Source organism: Anser anser, assembly GCF_964211835.1.
Source record: "Anser anser genome assembly, contig: HAP1_SCAFFOLD_36, whole genome shotgun sequence".
Taxonomy (NCBI): domain Eukaryota; kingdom Metazoa; phylum Chordata; class Aves; order Anseriformes; family Anatidae; genus Anser; species Anser anser.
In genome coordinates this window covers 2,159,958-2,176,997 of record NW_028154189.1, presented here as the reverse complement: position 1 = coordinate 2,176,997, position 17,040 = coordinate 2,159,958, and the positions used below count along the sequence as shown (strand labels likewise).

The 17,040-nt window shown below is 53.4% G+C and overlaps 2 protein-coding genes across 2 annotated transcripts in view; one reads left to right on the top strand and one right to left on the bottom strand.

The window, feature by feature from the left end:
• Nucleotides 1–9,209, top strand: part of LOC310890400 (ATPase family AAA domain-containing protein 2-like) — a gene marked incomplete at its 5' end in the record, with an annotated part of 28,220 nt that extends 19,011 nt beyond the window's left edge. Inside the window, 2 exons of the mRNA XM_083852758.1 lie at nucleotides 1,343–1,471; nucleotides 2,889–9,209. The remainder of the gene's footprint in view (nucleotides 1–1,342; nucleotides 1,472–2,888) is intronic.
• Nucleotides 7,733–15,767, bottom strand: LOC310890403 (uncharacterized protein). The gene is made up of 3 exons (XM_083852766.1): nucleotides 14,515–15,767; nucleotides 14,165–14,244; nucleotides 7,733–13,839 (listed from the first exon to the last, which is right to left on the bottom strand). Exons 1-3 carry the CDS (start codon nucleotides 14,824–14,826, stop codon nucleotides 13,713–13,715), a joined length of 519 nt encoding a protein of 172 aa, XP_083708892.1. The 5' UTR covers nucleotides 14,827–15,767; the 3' UTR covers nucleotides 7,733–13,712.
• Nucleotides 15,768–17,040: the final 1,273 nt, after the last annotated feature.

Sequence of the window (17,040 nt, the reverse complement as noted above, 5' to 3'; positions counted from 1 at the left end):
GCGTGCCTGGTGACAGGACGAGGGGGGATGGGCGAAAGTTGCGACAGGGGAGTTTTAGGTTGGATGTTAGGAAGTACTTCTTTACCGAAAGGGTTATTAAGCATTGGAACGGGCTGCCCAGGGAGGTGGTGGAGTCAGCATCCCTGGAGGTCTTTAAAAGACGTTTAGATGTAGAGCTTAGCGATATGGTTTAGTGGAGTACTTAGTGTTAGGTCGAAGGTTGGACTCGATGATCTTGATGTCTCTTCCAACCTAGAAATCTGTGATACTGTGATACTGTGAACTTCTTGATCAGCGTGCAGCCATCTACATGGCAGCAGTTAGGTACAGTTTCACATGGGACCTCGACCTTTCTCAGATTTTCCTTTTCTGTTTACTGCAGCTGAAAGCGCTCTGGGTGTTTTCCGTGTGTTTTATCTCCATGTTGTATAGAATGAAGTTGAGGGGAATACTCAGGTTTTGTGCTAGGTGGTCTGAGGCAGGCAGAGGCAGAGTTTGATGGTAAGATGATGAGCAGCAGTATTTCCAGGGCGCAGTAGTATTTCCGTTTGGCATGGCTGCTCTCTAAAGCTACATACTCACAGTCTCACAGCAATAGTGAACAGCTGTGGCGGTGGAAGAAGGTGCTGCCACTAGCTTGTCACTGTGGCTGTGCCAGAGATTATCATCTCTGCATCTTTGGTAATAGAAACGACTGTGTGAGAGATTGGTAATTGCTACAAGCAGTCTCTACTATTTATCCAGCCCTGAATTGAAAGGTAGGATTGAACTAACTAGTCTAACTTTGCTTTGGGTGCTTGAGCAATCTGTTCTGCCAGCAGAGTTGTAGGCATGGTACACATTTGGCTAAAGGGTAAAGGGAATCGCCTAAGGATGCTTCCTTCTCCAGCTGGCACAGCTGTATCTACAAGATCTGTAGCCCAGCTTCAAAACATGCTTTTTACAGCGCCCTGTGCTGCTGCAACGGCTTCTCTAGTGAAATGCAACAGTGGCTTTGCTGTGGCAGCAACTATCCTACAAAGAGGATCGTGTCATTCCCTGCTGCTTTGGAAGCAGCTGACTTGCAATTATGACCATAGATGTGATAGATTGATTAGTAATAAAAGATTGTCTGAAATGTAAGCCTTTCCTTTCTCTGAAGTATGAAAAATGAACTCATTTTCTCCACTGAAATCACATGGGATATTTAATCTGTTCTCTGAAGCGTCACATTTTATTTAAGAGCGTAAGAAAAGTAGGATGTCACTTGTTACTGTTGAACCTCTGGAAACATAAAGAGCGTATTCAAAGGATCTCGTGCTCTTGTAAGGTTATTTGTTTTTTTCCCCATTGTTTTCTTCAGAAACTGTTGCACACTGTCATTGAGCTAACTAAGGGATTTGACGTATTTCACTTGGAAAAAGTATATGGCACGATTAATCAATGTATTTACAAACATCGGGAAGACTATGACAAAACCGATTTGGTGGAGGTAATTTTTGGTTTGTGTTATAGCACTTTCTGTCACCGTTCTGCAGTATTTGTGCATTCTGGCTATCACGGTAATTTAGCATTGCTCTTTACTGCTTAGTTGTCTGTGCACAGACAAAAACACAAGTCAGACTTTTTCGTTTCAGTCTGGAAGACGTTTATCCGTATTGCAAAACCATTGTTGTACTTGGCATAATTGTTGGCAGTTTCAGCAGGAGAAAGCTTGAACTCGAAGACAGTGGGTTCACCCACACAGCCCTTTCAAAGCAGTTAACCTTAGTCTGTCAGTAGTTTTTCTTGGGGGCGGGAGGGCCATGAAGGGAAGGTGCTTTTCTAAGTCTTTCGCTTCCTCTCTCTCCCTCTACGGCCAGTCAGGCATGGTAATACTTCGTAGTCGTTCCATCCTTGGAGAGAAATTGAAGTATATAACAAGAGTTTGAGACTTCTCTCTAGTCACACTCTAATCTCTTTTTAACTAATATGCTTGACCATCTGTAATTTGGGAGATTTCTGCCTGTGCCAGTTTTACACTAATGAGTCAAATTCTCTGGTCTCTTCCTGTAAAAGATGCTTTCCGAGTTGTCAGAACTCAGCAGAAATCTGCATGAGGCATCCGTGGTCCAAGTCAGGTGTTCCCAGTGTACGTTGGCTATTCAGTCTTCTGATTCAAGATCCTTGAACCCATTTGTCTTGGGGTCGCTTGTGCTTGAGAACAGATAAAAGTTGTTATGCCTATCTGTCTGCCCTAAAAAGAGAGTGCCTCTTTTTTCAGGCACTGGTCATCTTGATCTCTTCTTCCACATCTGAGAAGGAGTTAGAACGGACGCTCTGTTCCGCCTGTGAAAGAGAGAGGATTCTTTGGATTCAGGGAGGCCGCTCCTGAAAAAATGAGATCTTTTAGCTTGAGAAGGGCTTCCCTTCTGTTATCTCAGGGCCTGTGAACTTTTGTAACTTAACTTTTAATACTTAAATTAAAAGTAATTAGCTTTCTTGGTTTTCTATTTCTTCCTTTAGCTTTAACAAACAAATCTCTCCTATTCAGAGGGCACTGTACAAGTTAGTCAGGAGCGTGCTCTGCTGTAGGAAGAGAGAGAACTTAACGGGTAATTATTCAAAGTCTAGAAATTAACTTCTTGAGCTTGTTGTGGCTTTTCAGGAACTGTTTCTAACTCTTCCTAATTGTTGTGAAACCACTGCTGATACAGGTCCATACAGTTTATATCCTACCCTCTATTTTGGATGCATAAGGATGCATCTGAAGCTAGAAGGGGTAATAGGTCATTGTGATGGTGGTAGCACACTATTTTGCTAAATATTACTGACTCTGTATGACAGAGTCTTTATTTTTATAGTAATAGAAAGTGTTCTTAAGCTTTCATTTGTGCTTGCTGCTAATTTGTCTTTGTTTTTCTTATTAGGAGATTAAGAAAGGAATCGCAGTCTTCCAGTATTTCAAGTAAAGGGGTCTTCAACATACTTGATTTCTACTCTCCAAGGCACCCAAGTTTCAAGGCAGTGAAAAATAAGAAAAAACCATCATCCCAGGGTACCCAAGCACATAACCAGAGAACACAAGCTCCCCGTTTGAGCACTCAAAGCTCATCCAAGTACCTTCCTGGAGCAGCCAAGCAACTTCCTGGGGCACTCAAGCATCTCCCCAGAGAAAGCAAGCAGCTTTATGGATCACACAAAGCACTCAGCGGAGCACTCGTGTATCAGTCCAGGGCACCCCAGCACCTCCAGGGAAAAGAAGGCACCACCCTGGAGCACCCAAGCAGCTCCCTGCAGCACCTGACTCTCTCTCTGCCTGGACACACATAAGTATCTTCCTGGAGCACTCAATCGTTAAGAACCAGGCTCCTGCCCTGGAGCGCCCAAGCTCCTCCAGGGGAACACAAGCACCTCTTTGGGCACCTAAGCATATCCCCAGGAAAACCAAGCACCTCCTGATGTACTCAGACACCTCCCCAGGGGTGCTTAGAATCTTGCTGACTCACCAAGCATCTCCCTGGAACACCCAAGGTCCACACTGGAGAAACCAAGAATGGCTGTGGGGCCAACAAGCAACTCCATGGATGAGAGAATCAGAGAAATGTGGAGATGCTTGAGTTCCCTGGGAAACTCCTGCCTGCCTGAGTGAGATGACTGTGGCATACAGGGAATTGCTAGAGCCTGCGGCAACCAAGCACCTCCTCGGGGCACAAAAGCATTGCTCATAGCTATCCCAGCATCTCCATAGGGCATGCAAGAACATCCTTGGAGCTCCCAAGCACCTCCCTACAGCCATCGAGCACCTCCCAGGAGAAGACACACATCTCCCTGGGATGCCCAAGGATCTTCCTGGGTCACCCACAAACCTCCGTGGACTCCTGGAGCCCCTTGGTCTGGCACACCGCATGTCTCTGGGGCACTCAGGCATCTCTTTGGAGCAACAAAGCATATCCAAAGGGTAGACAAGCATCTTCCTTGAGGAGCCAAGGACCTCCCTGGGGTAGCCAGGCATTTCCACAGGGCACCCAATCATCTTCCCAAGGGAAACAAGCACCTCTCTTGAGGCAGCAAGCGTCTCTGCACAACATTCAGAAATCCCACTGCAGCAATCAAGTATCTCCCCAGGCGACAGAAGCATCTCCGTCAGGACATACAAGCACATTCCTGCAGAACCCAAACATCTCCCCAGAGCATCCACGCACCTTCCTGGAACACTCAAATAACTTTTTGGGACACGTAAGGATGTCACCGGGGGATCCTAAAATCTCCCACAGTGTCCCCAGCATGTTTCTGGACCACCCAAGGAACATTCTAAGGCACTTTGCGTGTCCCTGAAGGCCCCAGGAATCTCCCTGGACCACCCAAGCATTACTGCTGGGCACCCAAACATGAATATTTGCAGGACCCAAGCAGTCCACAGAAGCAGAAAAGCATTTCCAAGGGCACACAGGAATCTCCTATGGGCACAGAATGGCCTGGGGCACATAATCATCTCTCGGGAGCACCCAGGAATTTCCCTCCAGCAATGGAACACCTCTCTGGAGAAACCATACATCGCCCTGGGTCAGTCAAACATCTCCCTAGGTACACAAGCATCTCCCTGGGGAATCCAAGCACCTTCCTGGAGGACCCAAGGAGCTTCTCGGGGTATGCAAGCATTTCCCCATGGCCCCCAAGCACCGCAAGTGGCACCTAAGCACCTCCCTGGAGGCTGCCACCACGTGCCTCTGGGTCACAAGCTCCTCCCAGGAGCACTCAAATATCTCACAGGGACACGCAAGCATCTCCTGCATGTCACATACTCCAAGATACTCCTGCATCTGACTGGAGAATCCAACCGTCTCCCCAAGGCTCCAAAATACCACCTGGGGCACACAGGTATCTGATTGGAGATGGGAAGCACCTCCCTTGGAACCCCAGAGCTTCTGTGGGGTGCAGGAGCCCCTCCCTGGGTCATTCAAGTACGTCCACAGGGCACCCAAGCACGTAAGCATTTTCCTGGTGGACCCATGCATCTCCTATTAGCACTCAAGCATCTCACTATGGATGCACTGAAAAATTCTCCCACACCACAAAAACATCTCCTTGGAGAAGTTAGGATTCTACCTAAGGCACCGAATCATCTCCCTTGGGCACCCAAGTACATCCTTCAGGCATCTCTCCTGTTGCATCCCAACCCCTCTTTGCATTACCCAAAAGCATCTCCCCTTAGAAAAGAAGCATCTCCTTGGAGGACCCAAGCACCTCCCTGGGAAAGAGTAGCATCAACTGTGGGCACCCAGCTGTGTAAAAGGGGCACCCAAGAACATCCTTGTAGCACCCAAGCATCTCCCTAAGGCAAACCAGCACGGGACAGCCAAACACCTCGCTGGGGAACGCAATCACCTCCCTTGAAGACCAAGGATCTCCCTGGTGTACCCAAGCATTTTCCCAGGGCATGCTGGCATCTCCTCAGGGCATCCGAGCACCTTCCAGGAGCACAACATCTTCTCCTGGAGGCACACAAGAACGTGCCCAGAGCACCCAAGCATAGATTTGGAGCAAGAAAGCACAACACAGGGGCACCCAGGCATGTCTCTGGAGCACGCAAGCATCTCCTTTGTGCAATGTAGCATCTCCTCAAGGTACACAAGCACCTCCAGGGGCATCCAGACATCTTCCTGGGGACCATCAGCGGTCCACAAGCACCTCCCAGGGGGACACGAGCTTGTTTCCAGTAAACCAGTGCTTCTCATCTGAGGAAACATACATCTCCCCGAAGCACCCAAACATCGTTCTCTTTATTCCTGTCAATAACAAACTACAGCAGTGAGAATCAAAAGCAAACTAGAAACACCTTCCTCCCTTACGCACTCTTCTACCTCCTTCCCGCAAGCAGCACAGGAGAATGGGGAAGGGGGGCCCGGGCCTCCTGCTCCACTGTGGGCTGCTCTCCACAGGCAGCAGCTCCACTCCAGAGTCTGCTTCTCTGGGGCCTCTCCATGGACGGCAGCCTCCTTCAGGCCAGATCCACCTGCTCCTCCATGGGCTCCTCTGGCGGCGGGTCCTTTTTGGAGCCATCTGGGGATGGTTCTTGCTTGCCTTGCGGCATCTCCTGGGCTCTTCTCACACAAGCTGCCCCTGCAGAACCCCCCTATCAAAACCTTGCCACATAAGACATCCAGAAGGACACCAAGGGGACTGGTCTTGTAGTTCGAGTTTTATTCAGAGAGATCTTCCCCAGGGAAGCTCTGTGGCTCCCTGGCTGTTCAGGGCCAGCAGCGCAGTGCTGCCAGCCTAGCCCATCTTGATGCGGGTTGCTGCTGTACTTGACGTTGCAGGATCTCTATGGTCCCAGCTGCCAGGTGACGGATCGATGGATGGATGTCGTATTCCGAATGAATTTGGAGGTCTGCGACAGAAAGACACAGAGCAGAGATGAAACCCGTTGACCTACAGAGACCATCCAGCATCACTCTGGACCACGCCAACCCCATCATATACTTCTAGGGCCAGCAGGAACAGGTCAGACTAGCATGTCCCTTTGCCCCTGCAGCATCTCCTTGGAGCAGGTCAAGGCATGGAGCTGCAGACTGCAGGGGCTGTGCCCCCTGTCACTTGGTCCCAGTACCCCCAGCACTGCCCTCACTCACAGGTGATGATCATACGCAGCTTCTCTTTGTCTAGGTCCCCGGAGTGCAATGCAGCAAACGCTAGGAAAAGAGCACCAGTCAGATCCTGCTCCCCATTACAGCCCCTGGTATAGACAGGGCTGTGCCCTCCCCCCCTGCCCCCAGCACCCCTGCAAGCACGGTGCCCAAGGAGGAACCTGAGCAAGGCACACACCAGGCCCACCTGCATGGGCAGGGGGCTGAGGGAGGCACAGGGCTCCTGGGGCTACAATCAGGGGCTTCAGGGCCCACAGGGCTGCGCCTTGCTGCCAGGGCAGGGCCCAGACAGGGAAGTGGGGCCTGGGCTCACCGATGAATTTGACAGCCTCCTGTCGCAAGTTGGCCTGAGCATCCTCCAGATATGGCAGGCATCCTTCCACCCTGCTGATCTTCTGCTTGAGCTGGAGAAAGCACAAGGGCGCGGGGCTCACATACCCTCCCCAGCCAGCCGGACCAGTCCCTCCTGCCAGCACCCCCCTCCCCCTTTACCCCAGGCCATCCCCAGCTCCCAGCCAGGAGCTCTGTGGGGCCGAGGTTTGGAGAGAGTTAGGAGACCCTTCTGTCCCGCTGCCAAGGCCCAGATGAGCTAGGGTCTCCTCCAGCATCGGGGGAGGGGAGGGTCAAGGGGCCTGCAGAAGAGCCCCCCCGGGGCTCTGTGCTGGAGGGAAGGGAGCCACAATGCAGCTGCAAGTGGTGGGCTCTGGGCTGCAGCAGCCTGGGCATGTCGGGCAGGCTTGTCCATTTGGGGTTGGGGCTGGGCGGTTCTCCTTACCAAGTACTCCCAAATCCTCCAGATGTCCTCAGTCTGAGTCAGCTGCTCAAGCTGTTTCCACTTCAGGAACTTTGCACAGGCAAGTAGGACTACTGCAGAGGCCTGTGGAGAAGCAGAGGCAGGGAGGTGGCACCGCACACACATCTCTAAAGTGTCTGATTGCCTGCTGCCCTGGCTCCCCCATGCCCAAAATACCCCTCTGGTGTCAGCACACCCAGTGCCCACATCAACGGCCAGGTGTGAAATCTGTACCTTGGCCACGCTCTGAGTCTCGTCACTCATCCGGAACAACAGTGGAATAAGGGCCCTGCGCACGGTCGTTTTCATTGCTCCTTTTTTCCACCACACCACAGACTCCATCAGGTCTTTGAAGAGGAGCATGGAGCGCTCCCGCACCTCACTGGACACCTGCTAAGGAGGACAAAAGGAGGATTTCAGCAACTGCCAGCCTCCCCTGCCCGTGGGGAGCAAGGGCCGTAGGGTGGCTGATGTGAAGGGTGAAGCCTTGTATTGCGAACAAAGGAGCTGGAGGCCCACACAAGGCAAACTGACAGGTTTCCTGCACGGGGTGCCTGTACCGTAGAGTGTGCTCCAAGCCAGCCCACTTTTACTACTAGCTGCACCAGCCATGTCAAAGTACAGCTCACCCAAGGAAAGGGCTGAGGAGGATATATGGCTGGCCTTCGATAAGGCTTCTGGGGCACACTCTGTCTCCTCAGCTTCTGCCTTTCTGCCTCAGCACAGGGAACTTTTGACTGTGCTGAGTTGTCAACCTGACAGGGAGAAGCCCTGTTGGACTGCAGAGCCCAGAAGACAGCCCACAAGTGCCCAGAGGAGCAGAGAGAGAAGAAGGCCCTGCCCGAGTGCTGCCCACAGGCCTGGGCTGAAGGGCAACGCCATTGCGGAGTGCCCGTCTGCAGGGCTCAGTCACCCACAGCAGCCTTACGTTGTTAAAAAGAGGCAGGAGTCTCTCAGCCAGTGCCAGAGCGATGGGGCTGGCCTCCCTCTTCTCCAGATGACCGATCACGTTTTCGAAGACAGTCAGGGCCTTCTCAGTGATGTGTGTGTTGTCATACTGCAGAGTCTCCATGACTTCTGGCAGCAGGAGCTGCACTACCCTCACCTGTACAGAAAGACACCATTGCTTTTAGTGAAGAAAACGGCCACCTTAGCCAAGATGCTCTGGTTACAGAGCACCATCATCCTGCTCGCTTCCTGGCAGCTGCCATGGGAATCTCACCAACAACCTTCCGTCAGGCAATGGCCATGAGTGTGGTGATTAAGTAGCTGGGAGAGCAGGGCACGGGGAAGGGAGGTGATGAGAGCAAGGGCTCCGTTTCCCCCACCGAGTCGCCCCCTTTGCAAATGTCCCCCAGGGAAGCCATCTGGAAAGCTCCTGGGATCCTCCACAGGCAGACACCAGGCCCCACCACCACCATCACCCCACCTCCTGACTCCCAGCTAATGACAAGCCATGGCGGTGCCTCCTGTCCCAGCACCAGGCTGCCAACAGGGCTTTGCTTGGCAAAGTGCGACTCACCATCTCAGATCTCTCTGACAACATGACGAGGGCTCTGAGCACCAGCCAGAGAATCGGCAGGTTGTCAAGACTCAGAAGCAGCAGGAGCTTTTCTGTGTCACATAAATCCGCTAGTACACGTTCAGTTGGACACATCATCTGAAATGAACACAGCCGTGAGAGATGGGCAGAGCCTGCAGCATGCCCGTCACCCTGCAGCTCCTGGCTCCCCTGGCAGCTCAGGGCAGGGTGCAGGGGACACAAACCCTGGTGCCCGTCCAGGTGCCCGTCCTGGGGCAGCTGTGCCTGCAGAAGAAAACAGGGCCCTTCTGTGCCCTGTGCGTGGCACCACGCAGCACCTTTTCTTTGCCTGCTCCTCCTGCCCTCTGGCTGTCCGCAGCCTCTTGCTGCCATGCCTCTGAGGAGCAACAGACCAGCATGAACTGGCACAAAGCAGGCACTGGAAGCAGGTGGCTACAGGTGCTACTTGTGCCCGGTCTCACAGCCTGCCCAGACTGTGCAAAGACCATGGCTCCGCCCCAGCCCCAGCCGTTGCTGTGACAATACCCCTGGCCCTGCCACTGCCACAGGTTTCCAGTCTGAAGGGCAAGGTAGGGGGGTGCCGAAGATGGCGAAAAGTGAGCACTGCGTATAAAGGGGTAGGCTTCGTCTTCGTGCACAGGGACCCCATACGGTTGATGTAGGGGGGCTGGTGCTGGCCCTAAGGGGCTGTGTCTATGAGTCCTGGAAGAAGTGACAGTTTGGGGAAGATGGGGCGGGGAAAGGCCTGTGCCTCTTTCCTGGAGGAGAGCACACAGCCCTGAAGAGGAGCAAGGTGTGTCCTCTGGTTACTCACAGCCAAGTTAAGAAGGCTGGTGTGCTCTGTCTGGACGTGCAAAGACCAGCACACCCGTTCGTCCTGGAGAACGTTCTGTAGCTCTCGCAAGATCTTCCCTGAAGTCATTGGAAGGGAAAGCATCGCCTTCCAGATGTCCAGCGTAGTGCTGCAAGCCCAGAACACTCTGTTGGCAGGGCTGCCCCGCCCGCAGAGCTGTGACCCAGACAAGCCCCGCAGGTCCCAGGCTGTCCTGCAGCCCTGGCCCTGACCCACCCCGTGCTTAGGGAACTGTTGGGGCTGGTACCTGTCAAGTGACGGAAGGCTGGTCAGCACACTTCTGAGAGCTTCCCTGGGAAACTGGTTAGTCAGTGCCTTCAGTACTAAGAAGAAGCTCTGCCGGAGTAAAGATGTGCTGTTGCTCTTTTTTAGGTTTTCATGGAGGAATCTCAGAATCTTTTGCACCTGGAGGGGACACAGAAGAGAATGTAGCTGCCACTGGACTGCAGCCAGTTGCCCAGCTGCCGCTGAAATTGCTGCTGGGTGTGCGAGGCAGGATGTGAGCAAGGCTTGAAAGGGCTCAGGGGCAGGGCAATCCAGCCACGGGCTGCTTACTTCCATCAGCCAAGAGGCAGAGTCTCTCACGGCCACTTCCAGCATGAACTTGGCCCACTGGTTCTTCTTGTTATCGATGCAGCAGTCTCTCATGGTCTCAAGTGTCCTGAGGACGATGGCTGTCCTCTGAGGAGGCTGGAGGTATTTTCCAAATGGCTACGGAAGGAAGGAAGGAAGGAAGGAAGACATGACACATTGAGTCAGAGAGCAGCGCCTGGGGAGGGAAGATCAGGGGAAAGGAGGAAGAAAGACCCTCCCTTCAGGGCAGAGCTGTGCTGACAGCCCCCACCTGTGCCCAGCTTTGCCTCGCAGGCACCCCTGAGCTGCAGGCTGCTCTGGAACACAGGGAAGGGGAGATGGCCTGGCTGGAGGGTGCCTGCGTCCTTACCTCCTGATCAGAACAGCTAGAAATGAAACCAGTCAGCCTCCAGATCCTTTCCATGGCTCTCTCCTTTGCAAGTTTGTTCTGAGAGTTCGCAAAGCGTAGCAGCACCTGCAGGAAGCAAAGCTGCTGGTCTGCTCTGGGAGCTGACAACTGCTCCAGCAGAAGCAGCACTGCTGAACTCCTGGCTGGAGTCACGATGTTCATTAGGGATTCCCAGAGCTGGAGCAAAGCCCTCAGTGGGTCACTGAGCCATGGGGTCCCTTCACACAAATCCCAAGGCCAACCCTGTAGCCAGGCAAGTAGGCAGATGCCATCCCAGGGAAGCCCTAGCTCCTTCCCATTCCCGCCCCCAGAACACAGTTCCCTGTCCCCTCTCCATGAAGGCTGGCTTTTGGAGCAATGTCCTGGTTTCAGCTGGGATAGAGTTAATTTTCCTCCTGGTAGCTGGTGTGGTGCTGTGTTTTGCAGTTAGGGTGAGAATAATGTTGGTAACACACTGATGTTTTAATTGTCGCAGAGCAGTGCTTACACCAGGCCAAGGACTTTTCGGCTTCTCGCTCTGTCCTGCCAGCGGGCAGGCTGGGGGTGCAGCAGGAGCTGGGAGGAGACAGACCCAGGACAGCTGACCCAAACTGGCCAAAGGGGGATTCCATGCCATCTGATGTCATGCTGAACAATTATATGGGGGGGCTGGCTGGGCTGGGGGGACCGGGTGCTCGGGGATAGGCTGGGCATCGGTCAGCAGGTGGTGAGCAATTGCATTGTGTATTATTAGTAGTACTATAATCATTATTATTATTATCTTCCTTTCTTTTCTGTCCTGATAAACTGGCTTTATCTCAACCCGCAGGCTTCATTTTTTCTGATTCTCTCCCTCATCCCAAAGAAGGCGTGGGGAGGGTGAGTGAACTGCTATGTGGTGCTGGGCTGCCGGCTGGGTTAAACCACAACAGGCAGAAATGGCCTGGGTTTATGCAGTGCCACAGTGATATGTCTTCCAGGAGGCCAGGAGAACAGAGTTTCGGGGCTGGGCTCCTGTGCAGGACGGGCAGGTCCCAGGAGAACTCTGCCCCATTCACACCTGGCAAGGAAAGCACGGGGCACCAGGAAAGCAGGGCGATGGCAGCTCCAGATGCTGCCAGTGCGGTGCACAAGGACAGGGCTCAAATTCTGCCACTGCTTTGCTGCAAGGAGAGCTCTGGGGGCAGAGGAGGCCCAGAAGTGCTGGGGGGAAGCTGTGCTGTGACACAGGAAGGACCTGTGGAGGGCAAGGGACGTTGACAGCAGCCAGGGGACACTGGGGCCCTAGAAGAGCTTGGTGGGCAGCCCCTGGCTCCCCTGAGCGTGCTGGGCACACTCCCGGCAGGCACTATGGTCTCTGTGCACGGCACAGGAGGCACTCTCCACTATTACACGTCACCTTGCTCTAGGGTGAGGAACAGCCACTGTGAAGCCCACACTGTGAAAATGACAAACCTGCAAGATCTTATGCAAATTCTCCTCGAAGCTGGAGGCAGGAGGGCTGATCAGCAACATCTGCAGCATGTTGTCCATACTTTTCAGGGTCTGCAAGAAGGACAAATTGTTGTGGTGGCAGGCTTTCAGTGGTCCTTCAAAGCTCTAACTTTGAGACTGTGCTGAACTCCCCCTTGTACTGGGTTTACATAGCAAGGTTTTGGGGGGCTGCAGGGTGGGCCTCTGTGAGTAGAATCCAGAAGCAGCCCCTTGTTAGATAAGGGCCTGTTTCAACCAGCTCCAAGGGGACCCCCTCGCTGCCCAGAGCCAGGCTAATAAGCAATGTTGAAATGCCTCTGTGAGAGCATTCTTAAGACAGGGTGGATTAAATATATATATATATACATATAGCTGCACAACAGCAGCTGGGAGAGCAAGGAGTGAGAAGCGGCCCTGCAGACACCAAGGTCAGTGCAGCAGGAGGGCAGGAGGTGCTCCAGGTGCAAGAACTGAAGTTCCCCACGGCCTGTGGAGAGGCCCCTGGTGGAGCAGGCTGTCCCCCTGCAGCCCACGGGACCCACACGGAGCAGATCTCCACGCTGCAGCCCGTGGAGGAGCCCGCGGTGGAGCAGGTGGATGTGGCCTGGAGGAGGCTGCGGCCCATGGAGAGCCCCCGCAGGAGCAGGCCCTGGGCCGGAGCTGCAGCCTGTGGAGAGGAGCCCACGCAGGAGCAGTTGATGTGGGGGCATCTGCTACCTATGGGAGACATATGTTGGAACAGTTTGCTCCTGACAGATGGACCCCATGGTATGGACCCATGTTGGAGCAGTTTTTGAAGAGCTGCTGCCTGTGGGAAGCCCACACAGGATCACTTTGTGAAGGACGGCATCCCATGGGAGGGACCCCACACCGGAGCAGGGGCAGAGAGGGACCGTGAAGGAGCGGTGGAGACAAAGTGTTATAGACTGACTGCAAACCCATTCCCCCGTTCCCCTGGAGGGGAGGACGTCAAATAGGGTGGATGGGGGAAGGTGTTTCCTTTTTTTTTTTTTGAGTTACTCACTGCTCTAGCTTGTTAGAAATAGGTAATAAATGTTACTAATCTCCCTGCTCTGAGCCTGTTTTGCCCTTGATGATAGTTGTTGAGGGATCTCCCTGTCCTTAGCTCAACCCTTGAGCCCTTTCCATCATATTTTCTCCACCTTTCCCTTTGGGGAGGGAAAGTGAGAGAGCAGTTGTGGTGGAACTCAGATGTCCTGCAGGGCAAAACCACCACATCCCTTACTGCCAAGGAAGGACAGCTGCAGCTCTGTGCGCTGCCCACGGGAGGCCTCAGGGCAGAAAAGGTGCTGTGTGCAGACCAGGCCTCAAGCATTGGATACAGCCAGGCAGATGGAAAGGGTGAGAGGGACGTGATGGGGTGAAGCAAGGCTGAGACCCTGCCCAGCAAGGATCTTCAGTCATCTGTAAATACAGGCAAGCCAGGAGGTAGCTCAAAGAGATATGGGCGCTCCTGTTGCTCACCCAGCACATACCATACTGTAGAGGCGAATGTTGAGTTCCTCTTCCGGAGGAAGGAAGAAGATGCTCTTGAAGGATGCAAGTAACAGAAACGTCATTTCATCCTCCACCGCCATCTCCACTGTGCTGCAAAGAGAGAGACACTGGTGCTGGCAGCAGTGCCTCCATGACAAAGGGAGGTGGACACAGACCTCCCATAGGCAGAACTCGAAGGGAGGGCTGGGGAGCCCTGCTGGGATCAGTGTCCTTCTCCATGAGGCTGGCCTGGGCCAGAGGACGGTCCTGACACCTCCCAGCAGAAAGCTTCAGTGCTCCCTTTGTCCTCTGGACAAGCCCCGAGCAGGGGAGAGCAGAGGCCCTGCCTGGATGGTGAATGCCTCCTTGCCAGGGTCAGATCTGCCAGGACCATGCCCTAGGGATATGCCAGCTGAGCCAAGGACAGGGCACGTACCTCAAGGCAGAGACAGCAAGCATGGCTTGCTGCCGCACCGCTGTGAACAGCTTGTCCTTGGGCTCCTCGTCCAGCAGCACCTGCAGAGCACAACCGGGATAGGACCTGGCAGCCGCTGATACTCAGCACCAGCAGAGCCAGCACTGCTGGGCAGGACCAGAGGAGCCCTGGTGGCCCCAGCCCAGCACCGGCACCCAGAGTGCCCCCTGCACCTTCCAACACTGAGGTCCCAGCAGCATCCACAGTCTCACTGGGAGCAGCTTGGCGTCCATGCATTTGGCCCCCAGTCACCCCTGCCCAATGCCCAGGGAGCCTCGCTCCCTTCCCCAGCCCGCCAGACGTCCCCTCACCTGGATGTTCTGTGCCAGCTTATTTCTGCTGCAGAAGATGTCCAGGCCCTCTAACAAGCCCTTCTGTTGGGCGGTTGTGCACACAGTGACGACGTTGCTCAGGAACTTCATCTTCTGCACCTCATCCTGGCAGCCACAGAGATACCAAGAGGGAGCGTGAGGGGGGGAGCCACAGCCAGCAGGACCGCAGCATTGCGGGGTGCGGAGCTGTGCGGGACGCCTGGAGGGCAGCAGCTCTGCCCAGCCAGCAGCCCTCCAGCAGCCTGGCAGCAGAGCCGGGGCACGGCCAGGACATGCAGGCACAGCCGCCATGGAAAGGGCTGCTCTTACCCTTTCCGGGTTTCTGACGTAGGCCTCGATGAAGTCCACAGCTTCCTCTTCCTCTTCATACACAGGTAGCCAGATAGCGTCTAAGACAGAAGGAGAGCGAGCATTGCTGTAGAGAGGGGCTTAAGGATGAAGCAAGGGAAGGGGGCCCTGGCTTCAAGCAGGGGGCGTGGCTGGCCCCAGCCCTGCCCACCCCAGCGCAGACCCTCGCTCACCAGGCTGCAGCGGCTCCACCTCGCACACCTCGATGGGCTCCATTAGAGAGCTGCTCTCCTGGGAGCTCTCATCCTCTTCCCAGGCCACCCTGGGGCGGCTTGGGGGTCTCTGCTCCATTGAGTGATGAGGGGTGAGGGTCAGGAGGGGGCAGGCTCGGGACTGCCACGGGCAGTGGGGAAAGACGTGGGCTGCACTCGGGGGCTCCTCGCCAGTCCCACTCGCTCCTGCCCTGTCCCCTCGCTGTCCTGACGGACAGTGCGGGGCCACTGTGCCAGCACCAGCTATTGCCAGGTGACACCGGCCTGTGTCACAAAGGGCCTCTCTGTGACCTCACGCCCCCACTCGGTGGGGCAGCACTGCTGGGGCACAGCAAGAGCAACAACAGTGCAGACAGAATGGCCAGGAAGGGCTCAAGATCACTGCGCAGCCACTGTCACCTGTGGCTTCCTGACTCCTGCATCCACCAGCTCCTGCCTGTTTGCGTAGTTTGCACAGCCATTTCCAGCCAGGTTGTCTTGGTTTCAGCTAGGATAGACTTAATTTTCTGTTTTAGACCAGCTTAAGATCAGCTTGACAGCTGATCTCTGCGCGATTTACCAGCTGCCCCGGTAACTAAAGTTTAGCAGCAAGGAAGACTTCTGGCCTTCATCAAAAGACCAACAGAGTACGCTGGACGACCACCCGAGGACTCCAGCGCACATGCAAATAGGGGCGGGAACCACTGTTAATGATTCTTCCGATACCTAATGAATATGCAAGAGACTTACGGGGGAACTGAAATGAATATGTATATATCCTATCAGTATAAGCACCCTGGTAGTAAGCCTTGGTGCACAAGCTAGGTGGAACGATCCCCCTTGCACCCAGCGCTGCAATAAACATACCTGCTTTATAACTCTCCTTGAGTTGTAAAGTTTCTTTTCCGTGTGTCAGAACACAGTGAGGAAGACTACCGATGACCACCAGAGACCCCCAAAACACCACCAGTGGAAACAAATGTGCATGCGCCAGAGACATTTTCAAATTTTAATGAGTTATGGGAAATAGTATGGATATGTTAACTATTTCTTAGCAAGCTGATGAATATGCATGTTTTTATTGTATATAACCCTCGTAGCTTGAAAAAGTCAGCACGCACACTGGGTGGAGTGATCCCCTGTGCATCTGGCGCCGCAATTACAGAATGCCTGGTTTCTAAAATTCCAAACTGATTACTAGAGAGTTTCTTTGACTGACTTTTACAGTAACACCATACTTACAAAACCATATCTCAGAAACTATTAATAATTACACTTTTACCTTTTCTCCTCAAGGAGCCAATGGGGGGGCTGGGAGGGGGTACAAGGGAGGAATACTTTTCCTCCCTCTTCACTCTGCCTTTCTCCTTCACTTTCCCTTCTACTTGAAGAGCTAGTTACGATGGCTCTTCAAAACTTTGACAATCCTTGGGATGTTCAGACCAGCGTGTTCTTATTCTTATGTCTCCTGAATGCACTTTGTGTTTCGTTTAAAATTAAACAACTGCTTAAGAATGCCATCCAGAGATCTGTCCTGAGGCAGGATAGTTATGAGTGGCAGGGAGTGTGGGAGGATAAGGGCAGGCTTCTAGAGCAGTGCTTTGTACATTTGATTATTCTTATTCTTATCATTTTCTTCTTCACTATCATCATCATCATCATCATCATCATTATTCCTTCCCTTTTTGGCCTACTACACTGTTTTTATTTCAGCCCAAAAGTTTTGTTTTTTCCTCTTTGTTTCTTTCTTTTCCCGATTCTCTTCCCCATTCCACAGGGTTGGGAGGAGGGTGAGCGAACGGCTGTGTGGTGCTGAGCTTCCTGCCAAGTTAAACCACAACAGTCCTTTCTGGCACCCAATGCGGAGCCTGAAAGGTTGAGTGTGTTAAAAGGAATTTCTTACAAGCATTAGATCAGTTTAATAGTTGCCGATCACGAGGTTGACTTTTTCTTTTTTTATGTTGGG